The sequence below is a fragment of the Anolis sagrei genome, chromosome 8 (assembly GCF_037176765.1).
Source record: "Anolis sagrei isolate rAnoSag1 chromosome 8, rAnoSag1.mat, whole genome shotgun sequence".
Classification (NCBI taxonomy): Eukaryota; Metazoa; Chordata; class Lepidosauria; order Squamata; family Dactyloidae; genus Anolis; species Anolis sagrei.
In genome coordinates, this window is record NC_090028.1 from 6049037 (window position 1) to 6074207 (window position 25171).

The window sequence follows — 25171 nt, forward strand, 5'->3', positions numbered from 1 at the left end:
TAGATGGGTGGATGGATGGATGGACAGGCAGACAGATAGACAAAATAAATGGATGGATGGATAGATGGGTAGATAGATAGATAGATAGATAGATAGGAAGAAAGAAAGAAAGAAAGAAAGAAAGATGGAAAGATGGATGGATGGATGGATGGATGGGTGGATGGGTGGATGGATGGTTGGATAGATAGATAGATAGATAGATAGATAGATAGATAGATAGATGATAGATAGATGGAAAAATGGATGGATGGATTAGACGGACGGACATACAGACAGATAGAATAAATGGATGGATGGATGGATGGATGGATGGATGGATGGATGGGTGGATGAGTGGATGGGTGGGTGGATGGGTGGATGGACAGGCAGACAGATAGACAGAATAAATGGATGGATAGATAGATGGGTAGAAAGATAAAAATATAGAAAGAGAGAGAGAGAGAAAGAAAGAAAGGTAGACAAAAAAGAAAGAAAGAAAGAAAGAAAGATGTGTGAGGAAGTATTAATCTTCTTTAATGCCACCAATATTCTGTGAGGAACCTTCTTTTAAATATCAATTAACAAGGCTTGATGTTACAAAATGGCTGGTTTGAGATACATTCAGGCTTCTGATGTTACAATTCTACAAACTCCTTCTTTAGTGAAGTGCTTATACTACTTCAGAGTTCCCTATTGTGAATGTCCACACTGTTTGCCCTATACTCGGAACAAACCACTGATCACCAGTCTTTCCTTACTGGCGATCCTTAAAACCCCCTCTGTTAGATTCTTTAACCTAAGCAATCTAACAAGGTAACACCTTCAGCTCTCTTGCTGAAGAAATATTCACAAATTCTAAGAACTGCTGAATTCTCACAGCTTCACAACCCAGAGCCCTAACTGACTCTGAACCTCTTCCCCGGGTCTCATCCACCGGACTAAACTACTTTCCCCAGAGTCCTTTCTTGACTCTGCTATTTCCCAGAGCCCTTAACTGGCTCTGCTCTTCTCCTCAGGGTCTCTTCCTCCTGACTGAATATTAACTGACGCTTTCAAACCTTTTATTCCTTAAACTCCGCCCACCTCCTCTGAGGCTTTGTTACCATGGCAACCTATCTCTCTCAGCTAGGCCCTGGCAACAAATGTAATACATAAATACAGATTCAAACACATTATAGATAACACTTTATAATAAACATTATAAATACAGTTTAAACACATTATAAATAACACTTTATAATAAACACATCTCTACACCTTCCCCCCCCAGAAATATTATTTTTGTACCATTCTCGATCCCAGAATGGCAAAAATAATTCCACATATTATTCAACAATATATACATATACATCAATTCTGAAAGGGAAACATATTAGGGTCAAATACATTTCAATTACACATATATACAAACCTTTAACCTATGGAATCCTAGATAAGGCGTCCGCAACTACATTTCGTTTACCTGAAACATGTTTTATGTCAAATATGAAATCTTGTAAACCCAAACTCCATCTTAACAATTTGTTATTCGTACCCTATAGATTTTCTAACCATTTTAATTTGTTGACATATTACATTTATCAGAATGCCAATTTTTACTTAAAACTTCCACAACCTCTCTTCTCTGTGGTTGGGACAATTCTCTGTTCATATTTACCCGATCTAAATTCCTGTACTGTTCACGATCACCCTCCCAAAAAGAAAAGGGACCGGATTCCTCTTCTGAAACAACAAAAATACATTTGCAGATCTTACAACATAAGGCTTCAACATATTTACATGGACTCTTCTTTCTACATTGGATTGTTCATCAAAAATATCATAGTTTATGTGGTTGTGTCTTCTGATGACCTTCCATGGTCCAGACCAATCCAATTGAAGCTTGTTGGCCTTGTTGGGAGATAAAAATAAAACTTCATCTCCAATGTCGAAGACCTTTGGTTTAGCAGTAGAGTCATAATAGTCTTTCTGTTTCTGCTGAGCCGCAAGCAAATGTTCTTGAGCAATGTCTCTAGCCAGCTGCATTGTTGCTTGAAGATCTCTTAAATACTCTGTCACTGGAACAGGATCCTTCGCCGGACTTTCTTCCCAATATTCTCTTAACAGATCTAACGGACCACGAGCTTTCCTTCCATACAGCAATTCAAATGGACTGTAGCCGGTGCTGTCATGAGGGACGGTCCTGTAGGCGAACAGCAGTTGTTGTAATTTGACGTCCCAGTCATATGGCCTTTCCTGACTGTAAGACTTTATCATTTTGACTAAAGTCTTGTTCATATTCTCAACCAGTCCATTTGTCTGCGGATGATATGCTGTGGAAGTCAGGTGTCTAATTCCACATAACTCCAGCAATTTCGACATAAGCTTGGAAGTAAACTGGGTTCCCAAGTCCGAGACCAGTTCTCTAGGATATCCAGTTCTTCCCCAAATGGACAGCAGGGCATTTGCAATTGTAGTTGTTTCGATGTTAGTCAGAGCTACAGCCTCTGGATATCTTGTGGCGTAGTCAATCATGGTTAAAATGTAACGGTAACCACGTCTGCTTGGTTTACAGAGAGGACCTACAATGTCAATGCCTACTCTGTAAAATGGTTCTCCAATTATTGGCATAGGGATCATAGGAGCTTTAACTTTATCCCTTCCAGTGCTCAATCTCTGGCAGATGTCACAAGACTGGCAAAACTCTTTGATCCTCTGGAACATGCCAGGCCAATAAAAGTTTTTAGTGATCCTCTTCGTGGTTTTTCTTATGCCCAAATGTCCACCTTGAGGGTTTTCGTGTGCCACCCTCATCAGCTGTTCTCTAAAACCTTGAGGCACTACAATTTGACTACATGTCACTGATCTTTCTGTCGAGTTTACACTTTTGGATTCTCTATATAAGACACCATTCTTCAGTATAAACTCGGAGGGCTGTTCTTCTGCCAATACTGTGGGGTTTTGAGCTAAAGCAAATAGAGGCTTCAGAGATCCATCGGCTCTCTGTTCCTGCCGAATCTCCTCAACTCCTCCCGTCTTCTTAACAAGCTCAGCCACTGTAGCGCTGGTTTCTGGACTCTCGTCCCCATCTTGTTGTATGGCAAAACACATGGCTTTTTGTTCAGGGCTTTCATTGTTACATTCTTTCTCCCCACACGCCATCTTACAGTATTTAATCTCCTCAGCCAAATCATTTCCAATTAAGCATTGATATGGTATGTCAGGACTGACTGCAAAATCCCACATACCCTTCCATCCTTCATATTCTATTGGCAAAGTCACCACGGCTGATGGAATCGCCGGTCCTAAACCTTTTAGTTTTATTTCAGAGGTTGGCTGCTGAAACTTCTGAGGTATTATTTCGGGATGCACTATGCACACTTCGGAACCTGTATCTCTGAGTCCTTTCCTGTCTTTGTTATCAATAGAAATGGTTTCTAAGTAGTCCTTAGATGGGCTGCCTGACAGGATGAACAAACATTGTTTCTCTTGAGGCTCTGAGCTTGAACTCTCCTTTGCAACAGTAACCGGTTCTGCCTTTGGTGTTTCTTTCATTTTATTTATAAAGAGGGTTGTTTTCTCATTCCTTAACAGGGGACATTGATATTTTATATGATCCAATTTTCCACATTGATAGCACCGTCGTTTTACCTCAGGAGCAGTTGGTCTTATTACACTCTGCCTCCTACAGATGGTGTCTTCTATGTCAGAGCCCTTTCCTTGCTGTGGGCGCGTTTGTTGTGGATAAAATGGCTGCCTGTTTGTTCTTTTGTCCCCTGGCAGATCTTCCCTTTTAAATCCTTCTTTCAAGGTTGTTATTTGATCTGCCATACCCGCTGCCTCTACAATCGTGGATGGCTTGCGATCTTGAATCACCCAACGAATTTCATAAGGAACTAATTGGAAAAATTGTTCCAATTTCAAAAGTTCCCTCAGCTGTTGATAATCTTCTACCTCAGACGTCTTTATCCAACTATCGAACAGTTGAGACAATCTAGAGGCCACCTGAGCAAAACTTTGTGTTTTATCTTTCTTCAACGTCCTGAACTTAAATCTATAATATTCAGGAGTCAATCTATATTCCTGTTGAATCTGTTTCTTAAACAGATCATAGTCTCTACAAGACTCCTCCGGCATCTGTCCATAAATCTGTAAAAGCTTCTCACTTATCTGAGGCCTTAGGTATATCATCCATTTGTCTTTAGCCAACCCAAAATCTCGACAACATCTCTCAAAAGATATAAGGAATTTCTCTGGGTCATCACCTTTGGTAAATTTTGGGAATTTCTTTGTCAAATCTGGGGTATCCACTCCAGATCTCCCTTCCTGAACATCACTGGATGTTTGAGACAAAGTCAATCTTTGTTTCTCTAGCTCAAACTCCATTCTCTTCAATTCTAACTCCCGTTCCAATTCTCTCTCTCTTTGTCTTTCTTCAAACTCTCTTTCCCTTTGTTTTTCTTCAAATTCTCTTTGTTTCGCCTCTCTCTCCACCTCCAATCGTTTCATCTCTAATCGTTTTTCCTCCATCTCCAGTTTGTATTTATAAGCCATTTCTGACATATGCACCGGCTCTGTCTCTGCCTCAGAGCTCGAACTTTCCCCTTGGTCTCCCTCTCTTTCTTCAGCCAGCTTTCTCTGTCGCCTGGTAGCCATTTTTCAGCAACTTTTACCTCACAACTTATTGTAAAATTAAACTTAAGGCACTCGATCAGTTGTTACTCGAATCCCGTCGTCTGCCACCAAAAATTATGTGAGGAAGTATTAATCTTCTTTAATGCCACCAATATTCTGTGAGGAACCTTCTTTTAAATATCAATTAAGCTGCCACCAATATGTTTAGAGACGCTGGTTTATGTCTCTGTTTATCTTTAGTTGTGTTGTGAGGTGACTTTGGTAGTGTGGAATGCACCAAGCATAAAAGCAATGGAGGAGGCAGGTTTGAAATACAAAGAGAACAAGTTTTATTGTTAACAGAACGTAATTGTTGCAGTTTTGAGAATTTGAACTTGGCACAAGGCTTGATGTTACAAAATGGCTGGTTTGAGATACATTCAGGCTTCTGATGTTACAATTCTACAAACTCCTTCTTTAGTGAAGTGCTTATACTACTTCAGAGTTCCCTATTGTGAATGTCCACACTGTTTGCCCTATACTCGGAACAAACCACTGATCACCAGTCTTTCCTTACTGGCGATCCTTAAAACCCCCTCTGTTAGATTCTTTAACCTAAGCAATCTAACAAGGTAACACCTTCAGCTCTCTTGCTGAAGAAATATTCACAAATTCTAAGAACTGCTGAATTCTCACAGCTTCACAACCCAGAGCCCTAACTGACTCTGAACCTCTTCCCCGGGTCTCATCCACCGGACTAAACTACTTTCCCCAGAGTCCTTTCTTGACTCTGCTATTTCCCAGAGCCCTTAACTGGCTCTGATCTTCTCCTCAGGGTCTCTTCCTCCTGACTGAATATTAACTGACGCTTTCAAACCTTTTATTCCTTAAACTCCGCCCACCTCCTCTGAAGCTTTGTTACCATGGCAACCTATCTCTCTCAGCTAGGCCCTGGCAACAAATGTAATACATAAATACAGATTCAAACACATTATAGATAACACTTTATAATAAACATTATAAATACAGTTTAAACACATTATAAATAACACTTTATAATAAACACATCTCTACAGATGGATGGATGGAAAGATGGAAAGATGGATGGTGGATGGATGGATGGATAGATAGATAGATAGATAGATAGATAGATAGACGGAAAGATGGATGGATTAGACGGATGGACAGACAGACAGATAGAATAAATTGATGGATGGATGAATACATAGATAGAGGAAGAGAGAGAGAGAAACATTTGCTTACGTTATAGAACGTAATGCCTTCAGGTCTGGGAGTAACTGTGCAACCTTCAAAACACCCAGATCACCCAAAGAATTATTGGATAAACTGCATTTAAAAGGAGAGAGAGAGAGATTATTTTCCAAACATAAATATCCCATTACAGATATATTTTATACTATTAGCTCCTTTGACAGTACGAATTATTTTCAGCTGCCTTGGAGAGATGCCACATCGCTTCCAAATGTCATTTTGGTATTCTATTTTTTTCAATTGCTTTGCCTCCCCGAATGCCAAAAAGGAAAGGAAACTTACTCAATCTCAGAGACACCGTTGCATTGCTTCAAGGCCAAACACAATTTCTTCACATTTCCTGCATCACGAAGTTCGTTGTCTGTGAAGCTAGAAGGCAAATTAACTAGTTGTTTAAATCAGATGTGTTTCGAGGGATACATAAAGATAGTAAGTAAACATTGCTGGAACAGAGAGGGTTAATATACTCATTAGTATTTTCTTTCTGGAGACATTACAAGAGTTTACTATTTCCAATGGTGTCAGATTTGGAGAGGAAGGGGTTTTAAGCATTCAGTCCTACAGTTTTCCCTCTTCTGTGCCTTTCCTCAAAACATTGTAGGATTGAAATCCCAGATCATGGAAAAATTATACTATTGTGTTTTCGAAGGCTTTCGTGACCGGAATCACTGGGTTGCGGTGAGTTTTCTGGGTTGTCTGGCCATGTTCCAGAAGCATTCTCTCCTGACATTTCACTTGCATCTATGATCCCCAACCCATCCAAAACACAGACATGTGCCTTTCATCTCAAGAACAGGGAAGCATCCCGAGCTCTGAAGATCACCTGGGAAGGAATCCCACTGGAGCATTGCAGCGCACCCAAATACCTGGGAGTCACTCTGGACCATGCTCTGACCTACAAGAAGCACGGCCTGAACATCAAGCAAAAAGTGGGTGCTAGAAACAATATCATACGAAAGCTGACTGGCACAACCTGGGGATCACAACCAGATACAGTGAAGACATCTGCCCTTGTGCTGTGCTACTCTGCTGCTGAGTACGCATGCCCAGTGTGGAAAACATCTCACCACACTACAACAGTGGATGTGGCTCTTAATGAGACATGCCGCATTATCACAGGGTGTCTGCGCCCCACACCACTGGAAAAAATACACTGTTTAACCGGTATTGCACCACCTGACATCCGCCGGGAAGTAGCAGCCAATAGTGAAAGGACCAAGGTAGAGACATCTCCAGCTCATCCCTTGTTTGGGTATCAATGACTTAAATCTAGAAATAGTTTTCTAAGATCTACAGAGACACTCGCTGGAACACCTCAGCAAGCAAGATTCCAAAAGTGGCAGGCTCAAACCCAGAACCTCAACCAATGGCTGATACCAAATGAGAGACATCCCCCTGGGCACACAGAGGACTGGGCGACTTGGAAGGCACTGAACAGACTGTGCTCTGGCACCACAAGATGCAGAGCCAACCTTCAGAAATGGGGCCACAAAGTGGAATCCTTGACATGCGAGTGTGGAGAGGAGCAAACCACTGACCACCTGCTGCAATGCAACCTGAGCCCTGCTACACGCACAATGGAGGACCTTCTTGCGGCAACACCAGAGGCACTCCAAGTGGCCAGATACTGGTCAAAGGACATTTAATCAACTACCAAACATGCAAATTTTGTAATTTGTTTGTTTGCTTTGTTCTGTTAGAAATGTAATATAATTTGACTGGTTGATCTGACACGACAAATAAAAAAAACCTGCATCTATAGCAGGCCTCCTCAGAGGTTGAGGGGCCTGTTGGAAACTAGGAAAATGGGGATTTTATATCTGGGGAATAATGTCCAGGGTGGGAGAAAGAACTCTTATCTGCTTGAGGCAAGTGGGAATGTTGTAATTGGCCAGCTTGATTAAATGGCTTCAAAGCCTGGTTGCTTCCTGCCTGGGGGAATGTTGGAGCTGTTTGCAATTTATAAAGTAGATTTCAAAGTATGTATGTATGTTTGAAATGCAGTAGCTTTGTGCCGAGTGTATTCCTGTGTGGAAAGAGTTAACTGAACCATGGAGGAAACGGCATTCCTAGAGAGGTCATAAGAACAAATGGACGCAGGAGGTGTGGACTAGTACTGATAACAAACGGAGTGTTGTGGTTCAACTGCATGATGCAGATGTTGGATTTCAGTTTTCTCAGTCACAGCCTGTATCTGTAGAGAGGCCGCAGTTCTCACAGGAAAGGAATGCAGATGATAAGACAGATGCTGAGAACCAGGGTCAAGGTGGTCAGGTGTTGAGACGGAGCCCACGGATTGCGGCCAAGTGTTGAGATCATCGGTTTGGTGGGAACGCTGATTGTTTTGATGTTCAGTGAATATATGCTCTGCTCTGGGGATTTCTAGGTGTCAGTTTCAACGTTGCTTTATGGCTGGCTCAGGCTCCTGGCTTTGGGGAAGGCTGCTTCATGCTGTTTCTTGGACTTTGCACTGAACCTGTGCTTCAAGTCTCCTGCCTTGGCTATATGGATTATATTGATTGTAACCTGTTCTATTGATCTTTTCACTGCTTATGAACTGCCTTTTGTCTGGAAACCTCACAATAAACTATATACCTCACAACTGTGGCTGGTTTGTTGTGGAGAGCAAGGTGAATCTTATTCTGAGACACAACACGGAGTTCGTGTGTTCGGGATGTTACGATCAGACGATCAGACGGTAAAGAAGCAAGTTTACGATTGTTGCAACTCAGGGTAGTTTTCACCTTGCTCCCAAACAACACCACACCAAAGCTGTATATTTTGTAGTTTATTGAAGAAAAGGCAAAGTCAAAACATAGTATAAGAAAAGCAAAGTTCCAAAAAGGCTTAAATGCAAAGACACAGTTCCCAAGATTCAAAGGCAAAAACATGAAGCATAATCCTTTAAGCAATGGTCAAACAATAGTCCATGAAAACAGTTGAACACAGAACCCAAAATCCCAGACTCAGGAAGCCAGAAGTGTGCTGCTTAAAACCAAGGTTAATCCATAGAAGTTTGCATGGAACGAGCCACATTGAACTGACAACGCCTGTGTGTCAGTGAGAAGGCTAAATACCCTTTGCAATCATGAACGCATTGCGATGACCCTTGGCCGACTTGGCCTCTCGTTTACTAGCTAAGCGAGAACTTCTCTGGACCCTTAATTGCAGGCGATCTTGCCTGCTCATTAATTCATTATCTTCAAGGCTCTCTAATCCCTTATCTTGGGTTACCAGCTGGGCTAGATCATCGTGGGAAGGTAAAGGAGGTGAAGACATCTCCACCTGACCGTGTGGGAATTCACTCCCATTATCAGTCTCACCACTGACATTCTTTTCCCCTGAGAACTGACTTGTTGTTTCCCCTTCTGCAGCCTCACCATCAACCCTGTCTGAGTGAACAGAAATCTGTAACCCATCCTCCTCCTTATCAGGGAACTCTGGCTCACAAGACCCACAGGGCTCAGCTTTAGACTCAGAGTCAAACTGAGTCACAACAACGATGTGCTGAGTGTTAAGTAGCTTCTAATGTATATAACTGTAAAATAAATTAATTTATAGCCTAAGGTGGCTGTGATCGATCTGTTTCCTGTATTGTCGAAGGCTTTCATGGCTGGAATCACTAGGGTCTTGTGGGTTTTTTCGGGCTATAGGGCCATGTTCTAGAGGCATTTCTCCTGACACAGCATATTATTTGAGAACACAGAAATGCTGGACCACACCAATAAACACCATGTCAGACTACACAGAGAAGCCATTGAAATCCACAAGCATGTGGACAATTTCAACAGAAAGGAGGAAACCATGAAAATGAAAAAAGTCTGGCTACCAGTATTAAAAAACTCTAAAATTACAACAGTAAAACAGCAGAGAGGAAACAACCAGGCACATCTTAACACCTCTCAACAAAAGATTTTCCCAGGCTCAGCCAGGCCTTCAAATGCTAATGAAGGTGGTCAGTTGAAACATTCACACCCAGCTCCAGCAGAGAAGAGCTCTTTGCCCCACCCCAGCCATTCCACAGATATATAAACCCATTGTCCTATTTCCAACAGACCTCAAAACCTCTGAGGATGCTTGCCATAGATGCAGGCGAAACGTCAGGAGAAATGCCTCTAGAACATGGCCCTATAGCCCGAAAAAACCTACAAGAACCTAGATCTGTTTCCTGCCTTGCTGTGCGGCTGATGCCACTGACAGGGAATCCTTGGTTCGGAGGTGTTAGCTGGCCCTGATTGTTTCCTGTCTGTAATTGTTTTTTGAATGTTGCTCCTTAGAGGGTTTTTTTTTCATACTGGTAGTGGGCAAAATATCAGATGTTGGTGAAACGTCAGGAGAGAGTGCTGTAATAAAAGTAGTAATAGAGTAAAATAATGTAAATGTAATAATAATAATAATAATAATAATAATAATATTCCGGCCATGAAAGCCTTCGACAATACAATAATAATAATAATAATAATAATAATAATAATAATAATAATAATAGAGTAAAATAATAAATGTAATAAAAATAATGCTAATAGCAGAGTAAAATAATAAATAACCTTGACTCGAGTACAAGCCGAGGGGATTTTTTTCAGCCTAAAAAGGGGGCTGAAAAACTAGGCTTATACTCAAGTATATACAGTAATTCATAAGAGTTCAGAAATACTTCTGAAATGACCCCCCTCCCAATTTTGTAATGAGTAGTGAAACATTTTTGTCATTGATCATGCAGGCCTATCAGACATACAAAACCTGAGATTAAATTGACATCACTGTACCATATTTTCCTTGGCGTGTCCATCACCTGTTCTCCATCATGGCTCGATGGCTTCTCGTGCCAAGAAAAATTCCTGCAGAAAGGAAAAAGTTTTAAAAAGTGGTCAGAGTCTCCTCAAATGCTATGGACTGAAGTACAGGCAAGGCATACATTTATTGATCTGCCTGTCCTACCTGGAATGCGTGGCACCCAGGGCATCTTTGCTGATGAACGTCAAAGTTGCAGTTCGATGGTAGATGCTAAAAAAAATTAAGCAGAGATCATGTCATATTTGCTGGTTAAACCCTTGTGCTACTGAACTGCTGACCTGAAAGTTGGCTGAACTGCTGACCTGAAGGTTGGGAGTTCAAACCCATGAGATGGGTGAGCTCCTGTCTGTCAGCCCTAGCTCCTGCCAACCTAGCAGTTCACAAACATGCAAATGTAAGTAGATAAATTGCTTTTAATGTATATGTTGTGTGAACAGTTTATGTTTTTGTTTTATAGTGTATGTTTTTGTATTACTTTGCATATGTGGACACGAACACAACACATTTAACTCTCTCTCTCCTATTAACATCCAGACCGGAAGGTAGCTGCCTCTGCCACATTCCACTCCACTCCTTCTCTCCCTCCCTTCCCTTCTTTCCTCCCTCCCTTTCTTTCCTTTTCTTCCTTACTTCCCCTTCCTTTCCTTCCCCCCCTTCCTTCCTGTCCCTCCCTCCTTCCTTCCCTTCTCCTTCCTTTCCTTCTTTGCCTCTTTCCCTTCCTTCTTTTCCTCCTTCTTTCCCTTTCTTCATTTCCTTCCCCTTCATTTCCTTCCCTCCCTCCTTTCTTCACCCCCCTCCTTCCTTTCCCTCCCTCCTTCCTTCCCTTCTCCTTCCTTTCCTTCTTTGCCTCCTTCCCTTCCTTCCTGTCCTTTCTTCCTTTCCTCCTTCCCTCCCTTCCTTTCCTCCTTCTTTCCCTTTCTTCATTTCCTTCCCATTTCCTTCCCTCCCTCCTTTCTTCATCCCCCTCCTTCCTTTCCCTCCCTTCTTCCTTCTTGCTTCTTCCTTTCCTTCTTTCCCTCCTTCCCTTCCTTCCTGTCCCTTCTTCCTTTCCTCCTTCCCTCCCTTCCTTTCCTCCTTCTTTCCCTTTCTTCATTTCTTTTCCCTTCATTTCCTTCCCTCCCTCCTTTCTTCATCCCCCTTCTTCCTTTCCCTCCCTTCTTCCTTCTTGCTTCTTCCTTTCCTTCTTTCCCTCCTTCCCTTCCTTCCTGTCCCTCCTTCCCTCCCTTCCTTTCCTCCTTCTTTCCCTTTCTTCATTTCTTTTCCCTTCATTTCCTTCCCTCCCTCCTTTCTTCACCCCCTCCTTCCTTTCCCTCCCTTCTTCCTTCCTTCTCCTTCCTTTCCTTCTTTCCCTCCTTCCCTTCCTTCCTGTCCCTTCTTCCTTTCCTCCCTCCCTTCCTTTCCTCCTTCTTTCCCTTTCTTCATTTCCTTCCCTTTTCCTTCCCTCCCTCCTTTCTTCATCCACCACCTTCCTTTCCTTCCCTTCTTCCTCCCTTCTCCTTCCTTTCCTTCCTTCCTGTCCCTCCTTCTTTCCTTTTCTTCCTTTTCTTCCTTCCCTTCTTTCCCCCTTCCCCTCCTCCCTTACTTTTTCCTTCCTTCCATCTTCCTTTCCTTCTTTCTATGTAAGATATAAATACAATATTTTATATATTGTTATATAGATTACTATATAATATGTTACTATTATATATATTACTACATAATACAGATTAAATAGACTTACAGAATAGAGTTGGAAGGGACAGTCAAGAAGTAACGAGAGAAGGAGGGAAAGAGGGAAGGAATGAAGGTGGGAAAGGGGGAAGGAGAGAAGGAGGGAGGGAAAGAAGAAAGGAAAGAAAGAAAGGTAGAGAAGCAAGAAAGGAGAGAATGAAATAAAAAGTGAAATGAAAATGCAGGGAAGAAAGGAAGGAAGGAAGGAAGGAACCAAAGAGCAAACAAAGGGAGGAAAGAAACAGGTAGAGATGGAAGAAAGAAGAAGATAAATAGGAAGGGAAAGAAAAAGAGGAAGGAGAGAAAGAGAGAGGGAAGGTTGGCCACAGCAATGCGTGGTGGGTACAGCAAGTACAGCTGGGAAAAGACAAAGAGATGCTCCAAGCAATCTTGCCAGCCACACGACTAGGAGATGACAACACAGGCTCCTCGGCTTGAAAATGGAGAAAAGCACCTCCCCGGAGCCAGAGATTTCCGCCTCCAGAAGCCGGAAATGAAAGGAGAAGCCTCTGCCTTTGTTTGTGTTTGTGTGTCTCATTGTATGTGGTTGTAAAGCAGTGTTTCTCAACCTGGGGGTCGGGACCCCTGGGTGGGTCATGAGGGGGTGTCAGAGGGGTCACCAAAGACCACCAGGAAAATACAGTATTTTCTGTTGGTCATGGGGGTTCTGTGTGGGAAGTTTGACCCAATTCTGTAGTTGGTGGGGTTCAAAATGCTCTTTGATTGTAGGTGAACTATACATCCCAGCAACTACAGCTCCCAAATGTCAAGGTCTATTTTCCCCAAAAGTTCAGGTAAAAATAGGAGACACAATCCTATTGGCAAAGTTCAAACCAGAGTCACAGGTACAAGCAATGAAACAATTGCCCCATGAATCACAATGCAAGAAATCCCAAGCGTGTACTGCTTTCCAGGCTAAGGTTATTCCATGAAGCTTTCAGGCTAATAAGCTACGTTGAACTGACACTTTCCCTTGGTTTGCAAGAGGCCTAAATACCTTTCTAACATGAAAACATTACATGAAATCATTGCGATGACCTTTCACCGAGCTGGTATCTTGTCTGCCGGCCAGGTGAGAACTCCGCCTGACTCAGAGATCAAGACGAGCTTACTGGGTCAGGTCTTTCAGTACTTTCAGTATCAGCGTGGGAAGGAGGCAAATGCCTCCCCACCTGTTCGCTATCTCCTTCGTTAAAATTCTTTTCTCTTGGGAACCGCTGCGTTGATGTTGACTCTGCAGTGTCTGTGCTGTCTGTAGGAGCCGCAGACCCAGAGATCTGAGGCACAGAAAAAGAGCCAGGAATCTGAAACCCATCATCCTCATCATCACAGAACATCTCAGCCACAACAGTGTTGCACTCCAGGACAGGAAAACCCCTCTAACTTTAAACACCACACTGTTGAATGGAAAACAATCCTTTTATTGAAGATAACTAGCCGTCCCCTGCCACGCATTGCTGTGGCCCACATGGGGGTTCTGTGTGGGAGGTTTGGCCCAATTCTGTCGTTGGTGGGGTTCAAAATGCTCTTTGATTGTAGGTGAACTATAAATCCCAGCAACGACAATTCCCAAATGTCAAGGTCTATTTTCCCCAAACTCCACCAGGGTTCACATTTGGGCATATTGAGTATTTGTGCCAAGTTTGGTCCAGATCCTTCATTGTTTGAGTCTACAGTGCTCTCTGGATGTAGGTGAACTACAACTCCAAAACTCAAGGTCAGCGCCCACCAAACCCTTCCAGTATTTCCTGTTGATCATGGGAGTTCTGTGTGCCAAGTTTGGTTCAACGCCATTGTTGGTGGAATGCTCCTTGATTCTAGGTAAACTATAAATCCCAGCAACTACAACTCCCAAATGACAAAATCAGCCCCCCACCCCACCAGTATTCAATTTTCAGTGTTTCTGGTATTTGTGCCAAATTTGGTCCAGTGAATAAAATATAACCTGCATATGTGATATTTACATTATGATTCATAACAGTAGCAAAATTACAGTTAGGAAGTAGTAACAAAATAATGTTATGGTTGGGGGTCACTACAACATGAGGACCTGTACTAAGGGATCACGGCATTAGGAAGGTTGAGAAACACTGTTGTAAAGGCATTGAATGTTTGCCTACATATGTAAATGTAATCCGCTCAGAGCCCCCTGGGGGAGAAGGGCAGAATATAAATAAAGTGTATTATTATTATTATTATTATTATTATTATTATTATTATTATTTTGAACATCATTCAATGTCAACATGTCTACCAGGTGCATAGGGCTGAGATGCATGCAAGGAAAGCTGGTGGGGATCCTTCACATCCAATCTCCATGCGTTCGAGGTGCATAGCTATGCCATAACACCCCAATGGGTCATTTTATGCTCTATATGTCCAGTCTGTGCAAAAATACACTGGACTCCAAGACGGCAACATATTCCATTGTTGAATAAACCTAACCCATACTTGCCTGGCTTTCAGCGTCACTATATTTGGACAAAGCGCCATGGTGTTCAAGAGGCGGAAAAGGCTCTTGTGAGTCAACTGGTTGTTGTTTAACCTGCGGAGAAATAGGGTCAAAGTTACTTTCAAGGAAAAGACAGACAATCCAGGGGGGAAAATATCATAGTAGTAGTAGTAGTAGTAGTAGTAGTAGTAATAATAATAATAATATACTTTATTTATATTAATGAGCAAATAGATAGACGGGAAGAGATTAGTCGAAACAGGAGAGCCGAACAGTGGCTTCGGCGATCTGCCAGGCTTCGTGAGAAAAAGATAAGAAGTTCTCAGTTAAAACTAAACCAATTTCTGAATGTTAGAGACTTAGCTAATGAGGAGATAAAAGTCCCAAGTACAGGATATGTAGTCAGATGAAGCATTGTTTGGAATCAAGTCAAGATCTCGTTCTTGTTCATGGAAGTTTTGCTTGGGAAATTCATGTTTTAAGTGCATTTGTTTCATGGTTTTGATTCTTGGATTTTATGCTCTATATTCATACCTTGAGTTCATGTTTCCTCATTCTTTTCATTTCACTTGGAAAGTATTGCCTTGGTTTTTATGGACTTTGCTGGACTATTACCCTGGACTACTTTGTTTCTGCTTACCTTCCTACCTAATTGGATTTACCTATTTCTTTAAAGTGCTTAATTACCTTATTGCTTTTTAATCTTATATAAATAAAAATGTAATGTCCGTTTGTGCTACCATCAGAACTCAAAAACCACTGGGGGAATTGACACCAAATTTGGACACAAGACATCTAACAGTCCAATTTATGTCCTTCACTGGAAAAAAATTGATTTTGTCATTTGGGAATTGTTGTTGCTGGGATTTATAGTTTACCTACAATCAAAGAGCATTCTGAACTCCACCAATGATGGACTTGAACCAAACTTGGCACACCGTTCTCCCATGACCAACGGAAAATACTGGAAGGGTTTGGTGGGCAGTGTCCATTGGTTTTGGAGTTGTAGTTCACCTACATCCAAAGATCACTGTGGACTCAAACAATGATGGATCTGGACCAAACTCTACACAAATATTAAATATGCCCAAATGTGAACACTGGTGGAGTTTGGGGAAAATAGAATCTTGACATTTGGGAATTGTCGTTGCTGGGATTTATAGTTCACCTACAATCACAGAGCATTCTGAATCCCACCAATGACAGAATTGGGCCAAACCTCCCACACAGAACCCCCATGTGGGCCACAGCAATGCGTGGCTGGGGACGGCTAGTTATCTTCAATAAAAGGATTGTTTTCCATCCAACGGTGTGGTGTTTAAAATTAGAGGGCTTTTCCTGTCCTGGAGTGCAACACTGTTGTGGCTGAGATGTTCTGTGATGATGAGGATGATGGGATTCAGATTCCTGGCTCTTTTTCTGTGCCTCAGATCTCTGGGCCTGCGGCTCCCACATGCAGCACAGACAGTGCAGAGTCAACATCAACACAGCGGTTCCAAAGAGAAAGTAATTTCAACGAAGGAGATAGCGAACAGGAAGCATTTGCTTCCTTCCCACACTGATACTGAAAGTACTGAAAGCCTTGACAGTGACCTGACCTGGCAAGCTCATCTTGATCTCCGGGTCAGGAGGAGTTCTCGCCTGGCCGGCAGACGAGAAGCCAGCTCAGTGAAAGGTCAATGATTTCATGTAATGTTTTCATGTTAGAAAGGTATTTAGGCTTCTTACAAACCAAGGGAAAGTGTCAGTTCAATGTAGCTTATTAGCCTGAAAGCTTCATGGAATAATCTTAGCCTGGAAAGCAGTACGCTTGGGATTTCTTGCATTGTGATTCATGGGGCAATTGTTTCATTGCTTGTACCTGGGACTCTGGTTTGAACTTTGCCAATAGGATCGTGTCTCCTGTTTTTACCTGAAGATCTTTGGAACTATATTCTGCATTTAACCTTATTCTTTGGAACTTTTCAATGGTTATTATTTATTTTGACTTGGATTTTTTCCTCAATAAACTATAAAACTACAGCTCTTGTGTGGTGGTGTTTGGAAGCAAGGTGAAGCTTACTCTGAGTTGCAACAAACACCGGCATTTGGAGGCTGTGCTCGATTCCGGCCACAGAGGTGCTGTTACTCCATCTCCCATGCCGAGGAGCTTTCTTGTCCTTAGACATCCTCCCAATCGAATTGCTGTGTAGGGGTTCAGCCTGCTCTGTGTGAACCTGAGCCCCAATCTCTGTGTGAACCTGATTCTCTGATTGTATTTCCAACTGAGCAAGCCACTGAACATATATCTCTCCCTGATAGTGTTGAAACTGTTGTTGATGCTGAGCTCAGTGGCGAGGAAAGTGAAACTGAACAGCCTGATGAAAATGTTTTGGAATCCAGCCGTGATAGCTCTCCAGAGGAAATCACACCTGGGTTGTTTAATGAGGACCGAAGGGAACAGATAGCTAGAGACAAGAGTGATTCACAGTTTCTACGAAGGTCAAATAGATTACAGGAGAGACAGGCCCAGGCTTCAAAGTCAAGGGGCATTTCAAAGAATAGTTTCTTTGGTTTAAGGGGCCTCCTTCCGGGTGTCTCGTTAGATCAAGCAACGTTTTGGACTGCGGCTGTGCCTTGGCAGAATTTCTGTGTTCCATGGCCGGTAATCCCAGAGGCTTCTAGTTTTCAAGTACACGGTTAGCAAGAGGCTAACAGGTTCCTGGTTCTTGTATTGTGGTTTTTGGAATTTTGCTCAAGTTCAGGGATTTTCCTGACTGCTGTGTTTCTATTGTGGCTTTTTGACTTTACATTTACCTTTCTTTTGTAACCAATTTTTCATCAATAAAAAAGGATTGTTTTTCCTACAGTCCAGTGTGGTGGATTTAATCTTATGGTCTCGTTTCCTGATCTGGGATGCAACATGCTGCCATGTCCTTATGGGAACCTTTTATTACCTCCCTGCTTAAAGCAGTACCTATTTATCTACTCACGTTGCTGTTTTCGATCTGCTAGGTGGGCAGGGAGCTGGGCTGATGGCGAGAGCTCACCCCGATCCAGACTTGAACTGCCATATTTTTGAATAGAAGGATTTTCTGCAGTTTAGCAGTTTAACCCGCTGTGCTAAGCCCGACCCGCTGTACTAAACACGCTGTGCTAAGGCCTGGTAGTATAATAGAAAGGAGGCCATAACTTCAGGGTCAAAACAGAACTTAAAACCTAACTTTCCTCCCGAATACAAATCAGATTAGAAAGTAATAATAATAATAATAATAATAATAATAATAATAATATAAATAAGACAAACCTTAGAGTGCCAGAAATGGATAATTTGGGCACCGTCTTCATCAGCTGATTGCAGCCGGCGTCGCCAAGTGTGTTATCTGACAAACTAAGAAATGGTTCCCAGTTAGTAATGACAAAGTTGGGTTGCTGGGAGTTTTTCGGGCTGTATGGCCATGTTCCAGCAGCATTCTCTCCTTATATTTCGCCTGCATCTGTAGCTAATAGCATCTTCAGAAGTTCTGTTGACAATGAGGCTAGTGGAGTGGATATATATCTGTGATTGATTGATTGACTGTTTATTCGATGCTTAGATCATAAACATACAAGGCAAATAGATAAATATACAAACATCAGATTACTAAATACAATATAAAATACACAATAAAATCCTATAAATCATTAAAATGCTACATATATCTGTAGAGTAATGTCCAGGATGAGAGAAAGAACTCTTTTGTGTTTGGAAGAAAGTGTGGATGTTGCAATTACTGAGGTATAAATATATATACACTCCACTTGCCTCTCTTCCAACAGAACCTCTGAAGATGCCATTAGCCACAGATGCAGGCGAAACGTCAGGAGAGAATGCTGCAGGAACATGGCCATACTGCTGGAGAAATCCACAGCAAACCAATGATTCCAGCCTTGAAAGCCTTCAACAATACAATGACAACATTGTCCCCAAATATTTTCTTCGGTTAAGAGACGGTTGGGAAGAAAGAGGGACTTACTCAATTTCGGAAAAGTGCGGACAGCTCCGGAGGACATCTGCGAGAGGCTTTGCCCATCGAGGATCCAAGTGGCAATCCTGCAAGCTGTGTATGCACAAAAGGAATGGAGGCTATATATATATATATATATATATATATATATATATATATAGTTTTCTGGCATTATACCGTATATACTCGAGTATAAGCCAACCCAAATATAAACCAAGGCACCAAATTTTGCCACAAAAAACTGGAGGTTAACTGAAAGGTTACAAGTTCGAATCCGGGGAGCAGGGTGAGCTCCTGCTGTTAGCCCCAGCTCCTGCCAACCTAGCAGTTCGAAAACATGCAAATGTGAGTAGATTAATAGGTACCGCTTCAGCGGGAAGGTAACAGCACTTCATGCAGTCATGCTGGCCACATGACTTTGGAGGCGTCTATGGACAACGCTGGCTCTTCTGCTTAGAAATTGAGATGAGCACCACACCCCAGAGTCAGACATGACTAGACTTAATGTCAGGGGATAACCTTTACCTTTTATACACACACACACACACACACACACACACACATATATATACATATACACACTTTTGTAAAAATAATTATTTTATACATTATATTATTATATATAATATAATATATTTTATATATTATATTATATATAATAATATACAATTATTTAATATATTATTATTATATATTAATATATATATTTATATATTACATTTTATATATTTATATATTATAGAGCCCCCAGTGGTGCAGTGGGCTAAACTGTTGAGCTGCTGAACTTGCTGACTGAAAGGTCACAGATTCAGATCCGGGGAGCAGGGTGAGCTCCCTCTGTCAGCTCCATCTTCTGCCAACTTAGCAGTTCAAAACCATGCAAATGTGAGTAGATCAATAGGTACCGCTTCCGCGGGAAGGCAACAGCACTCCATGCAGTCATGCTGGCCACACAACCTTGGAGGCGTCTGTGAACAACACCGACTCTTCGGCTTAGAAATAGAGATGAGCACCAACCCCCAGAGTCTGACATGACTGTTGGAGCTGTTTGCAATGTGTAATGTAGATTTCAAAGTATTTATGTATGTTTAAAATGAAGTAGCTTTATGCCAAGTGTGTATTCCTGTGTGGAAAGTGTTAACTGAACCATGGAGGGAACGGCATTCCTAGAGAGGTCGTAAATCAAGTGGACGTCGTATGTCATGTGTCACTTTGGAATGCAGGAGGTGTGGACTAGTACTGATAACAGCAGTTCGAGTGTTCGCAAATCTACTATCGGATGGGAAGGAAGCAGTTTTATAATGTGCTGAGTGTTAAGTAGCTTCTAATTTATATAGCTATAAAATAAAATCGTTTATAGTCTAAGGTGGCTGTGATTGATCTGTTTCTTGCCTTGCTGTGCTGCCGATGCAACCGACAAGGACTTAATGTCAAGGGAAAACCTTTACCTTTACTATATATATATATATATATATATATATATATATATATATATATATCTGCAAGGGGCATCCAACGGGACAGCAAAACTCAAAAACCCCCCAACAAAAATTAACCAAAATTCCTATGCACATACCTCAACCCACAAGGTACAAACAAATCGAATCAAAATAAAAAACAACACAACAACACACTCACAAAACGACAAAACAACTGAGCATGCACAATGGCGCAAAGTCCCCGGTGCGCGCACATGGCCAAACGGCCAACGCACCCCACCTCCCTCCTCCCTCCTCTGAAGCCCACACCCACCGATGCCCCGCCCCTGCTCCTCCTTCTCCTCCCCCCACCCCCCTCCGCTGAAGCCCCGCCCACACCCACCGACGCCCCGCCCCTGCACTCCTCCTCCTCCCACCCCCCTCTGCCAAAGCCCCGCCCACACCCACTGAGGCCCTGCCCCTGCACTCCTCCTCCTCTTCCCAACCCCCTCCGCCGAAGCCCCGCCCACACCCACCGAGGCCCCGCCCCTACACTCCTCCTCCTTCTCCTCCTCCCACCCCCCTCCGTTGTAGCTGCTGGGATTTATAGTTTACCTATAATCAAAGCATTCTGAACTCCACCAACGACGGAATTAAACCAAACGTGGCACACAGGACTCCCATGAGAAGGGTTTGGTAAGCATTGGGAAGGAAGAAAGGAAGGAGGGAAGGCAGGAAAGAAAGAGGTACCAAAGGAAGGAAGAAGAGAAAGTAGAAAGGAAAGAAAAATAAAAGGAAGGAAAGGCAGGAAAGAGGTAAAGAAGGAAGGAGAAAAGGAAATAAAAAATGAAAGAAGGAAGGAAACATGGAGGGAAGAAAGGAGGCAAAGGAAGAAAGGGGGAGGGAATGGAGGAAAGAGAGAAGGATGAAACCAAGGAGCGAAAGAAGTAAAGAAAGAAAGAAAGAAAGAAAGAGGAAGAGAAGGAAGAAAGGAGAGAAAGGGGGAGAAAAAGGGGGAAGGAATAGGTAGGTACCTCTCTTTCATAATAGACCAGATATCTACCTCTACTTTGAAAAGATTTACTATAGGACACAGCAACGCGTGGCAGGGTACAGCTAGTATATATATATAATTATTTCATGTATTACATACATTATGGAGCCCCCAGTGGTGCAGTGTGTTAAACTGCTGAGCTGCTGAACTTACTGACCGAAAGGTCACAGATTTAAATTGGGGGAGTGGGGTGAGCTCCCTCTGCCAGCTCCAGCTTCTGCCAACCTAGGAGTTCGAAAACATGCAAATGTAAGTAGATCAATAGGTACCGCTTCAGCGGGAAGGTAACAGCACTCCATGCAGTCATGCTGGCCACACGACCTGGAGGTGTCTATGGACAACGCCAGCACTTCGGCTTAGAAATGGAGATGAGCACCGACCCTCAGAATAGGACATGAATGGACTTAATATCAGCGGAAAACCTTTACCTTTACCTATGTCAACAACAGTTCGCAAACTTACTGTAATATTAAACTTCTGGCATGAGGGATGGTCTCTTCTTCTTTGATTTTAACTCCTTTTGACCTAAAACAAACAAACAAATCAATAAATAACAACATAATAGCAACAACAAATTCAACAGGACAATAATGGGTTTGGTCTTATCATCAGGCAACCAAGATTCTCAGTTCTTGTGGGTTTTTTCGGGCTATATGGCCATGTTCTAGAGGCATTTCTCCTGAGGTTTCGCCTGCATCCAAGATTCTGCTTTCTTTTTCCTTGTGTCGAAAGGACATTTCTCTTCTCTTCTTTTCAGAATGAAAGGGCAATAAACCAAAGGATCATTTCTCACCTTGGATCCCTTCTGGAGTGATTGGTGAAGTAGATTAGTATCGTATTCTTCCTGCAGAGAAACAGTGGAAAATTATTAGAAAAAGTCAGTCTCTGCTTCTTTTCTTTTTTATGAACGAGAAGAGGCGACTTTTGGTGCGCACGCTGGGGTCTTCAGACACGCCTCCGGACCCGAAGCGGGCGGCTCCACCCCTTGGCCCACCCGCGGATTGGGGAAAGGAGAGGAGGCGGGTGGAGCACCAGGGGATCGGGAAAGGAAGCCAGTCATGGGGAAGGGATCGAACACGGAGAACGATTGAGCGCCGGCTCTGCTCGCACACCCAGTGGCCAGGTGGAGCATGAACGAGAGGGGCGAGGCGAGGCTCAAGGGCCCGGCCCCTTTGGGAAGAGGATCGGCCAGCAGCGAGGCAAGAAAGCCAAGGCTCCCCCCGGACTGCTAGGGCTGTTGTGAGCTGAGGGGGCGTTCCTCAAGTGGCGGTCGAGGGGCATTTACAGAGGCGCTTCTGCACCCCTGGCAAAAAAAGTGTTCTGCGACAGCTTACTTCGCGTAATGGATGAGCCGCCCCTGTATCTAATCTATCTATATGGAGGGTCTGTAGTGGGGAGTCTACTGAACAAACCAGTTGTTGTTGTTCATTCGTTCAGTCGTCTCCGACTCTTCGTGACCTCATGGACCAGCCTACGCCAGAGCTCCCTGTCGGCCGTTACCACCCCCAGCTCCCTCAAGGTCAGTCCAGTCACTTCAAGGATGCCATCCATCCATCTTGCCCTTGGTCGGCCCCTCTTCCTTTTGCCTTCCACTTTCCCCAGCATAATTGTCTTCTCTAGGCTTTGCTGTCTCCTCATGATGTGGCCAAAGTACTTCAACTTTGTCTCTAGTATCTTTCCCTCCAGTGAGCAGTCGGGCTTTATTTCCTGGAGGATGGACTGGTTGGATCTTCTCGCAGTCCAAGGCACTCTCAGCACTTTCCTCCAACACCACAGCTCAAAAGCATCTCTCTTCCTTCACTCCGCCTTCCCTAAGGTCCAGCTCTCACATCCGTAGGTGACTACAGGGAAGACCATGGCTTTGACTAGGCAATGGATCTTTGTTGCCAGTCTGATGTCTCTACTCTTCACTATTTTATCGAGACTGGACATTGCTCTCCTCCCAAGAAGTAAGCGTCTTCTGATTTCCTGGCTACAGTCTGCATCTGCAGTAATCTTTGCACCTAGAAATACAAAGTAAACCAGTACCTGCCACATATCTGTTGATGAGTTACAAAGGTGGAGGCATTACTTTTCATTCAACCCTTGTAATATAGAAGACAGACAGATAGATAGACAGACAGATAGACAGACAGATAGACAGACATATACATGTGTGCATTTAAAAAAGAAATTAAATGCAATTAAATGCAACGCCACTTGGTACCTTATATGCAGCTTGGTAACATTTGGGGAAATCGCCACAGCTTTGACCAAAGCAAGGATTGCATCCACCGAACTCTCATTGAAGCTTAAACTGTTCAGGGTAGAACAAACATGAGATTGCATTTCCATTAAGAGGTCACCTCTTGGCTTCCTTAGAGTGCGTCCACACTGTAGAATGAATGCAGTTTGGAAGAGACCACATTTGACTAGTTTGCTTGCAAGAAGGTCATGGGGGACTTTGCTGAAGGCCATAATATTGAGCCACCATCACTCAATATTATGGAATACGGGAATGTATAGTTTTGGTGAAGCAGAAGACTGGCAGAGAAGACTCAAGGCCTTATAAAGCTCCAGCTTCCATTGCGTTAAGCCACTGCAAAGTGGTCTCAAACTGCATTAATTCTACAATGTAGATGCACCCCCTGATACAGCATCAGCCTTGCACCCCAATGGCAAATGGCCCAAAGCTAAAATGAAGAGTCAGGAAAATCATTTAATATTAATTATTATGAGTTATCCCTAGTTATCAACTACTGTTACTTATTATTAATAATAATAATTACAAAAACAATAAATAAATACCATTATTAATTATTAATAAAGATATTTAATCATCATTATTAATTATATTACTATTATTCAAACTACAGAAAATGTCAGGAAAACCATTTATTATTAATTATTTATTATTATTATTATTATTATTCAAACTACAAGAAATGGCAGGAAAACCATTTATTATTAATTATGATGAGTTATCCCCAGTTTATCAACTACTATTACTTATTATTAATAATAATTATAAAATAACAATAAATAAATACCATTATTAATAAAGATAATTAATCATCATTATTAATGATATTAATATTGTTATTCAAACTATAGGAAATGTCAGGAAAATAATTTATTATTAATCATTATTTATTATTATTATTATTCAAACTACAGGAAATGGCAGGAAAACCATTTATTATTAATTATTATGAGTTATCATCAGTTATCAACTACTGTTACTTATTATTAAAAATAATAATTATAAAATAACAATAAATAAATACCATTATTAATAAAGATAATTAATCATCATTATTTATTATATTAATATTATTATTCGAACTATAGGAAATGGCAGGAAAATAATTTATTATTAATTATTATGAGTTATCCCTAGTTATCAGCAACTATTACTTATTATTAATAATAATAACTATAAATAAATACCATTGTTAATTATTAATAAAGATATTTAATCATCATTATTAATTATATTACTATTCCTATTCAAACTACAGGAAATGTCAGGAAAATCATTCATTATTTTTCATTACTTATTATTATTGTTATTCAAACTACAGGAAATATTAGGAAAATCATTTATTATCATTATCATGAGTTATCCCCAGTTATCAACTACTATTACTTATTAATAATTATTATAAATTAACAATAAATAAATACCACTATTAATTATTAATAAAGATAATTAATAATCATTATTAATTATATTATTATTATTATTATTATTATTCCAGCTACAGGAAATGTCAGGAAAATCCTTTATTATTAATTATTATGAGTTATCCCCAGTTATCAGCAAATATTACTTACTGTTAATAATTATTATAAATTAACAATAAATACCATTATTAATTATTAATAAAGATCATTAATCATCATCATTTATTATTATTATTCAAACTACAGG

The 25171-nt window shown here is 41.6% G+C and overlaps 1 protein-coding gene across 1 annotated transcript in view; it reads right to left on the reverse strand.

Moving 5' to 3' along the window:
• NLRC5 (NLR family CARD domain containing 5) overlaps positions 1-25171 on the reverse strand; it is a 62227-nt gene that overhangs the window by 13791 nt on the left and 23265 nt on the right. The window contains exons 10-19 of the mRNA XM_067471158.1: positions 22052-22102; positions 21721-21783; positions 18796-18879; positions 18087-18170; positions 14804-14893; positions 13521-13625; positions 10783-10848; positions 10611-10682; positions 6127-6213; positions 5836-5919 (exon numbers count right to left, since the gene is read on the reverse strand). Of these exons, the coding sequence (XP_067327259.1) occupies positions 5836-5919; positions 6127-6213; positions 10611-10682; positions 10783-10848; positions 13521-13625; positions 14804-14893; positions 18087-18170; positions 18796-18879; positions 21721-21783; positions 22052-22102 (786 nt within the window). The remainder of the gene's footprint in view (positions 1-5835; positions 5920-6126; positions 6214-10610; positions 10683-10782; positions 10849-13520; positions 13626-14803; positions 14894-18086; positions 18171-18795; positions 18880-21720; positions 21784-22051; positions 22103-25171) is intronic.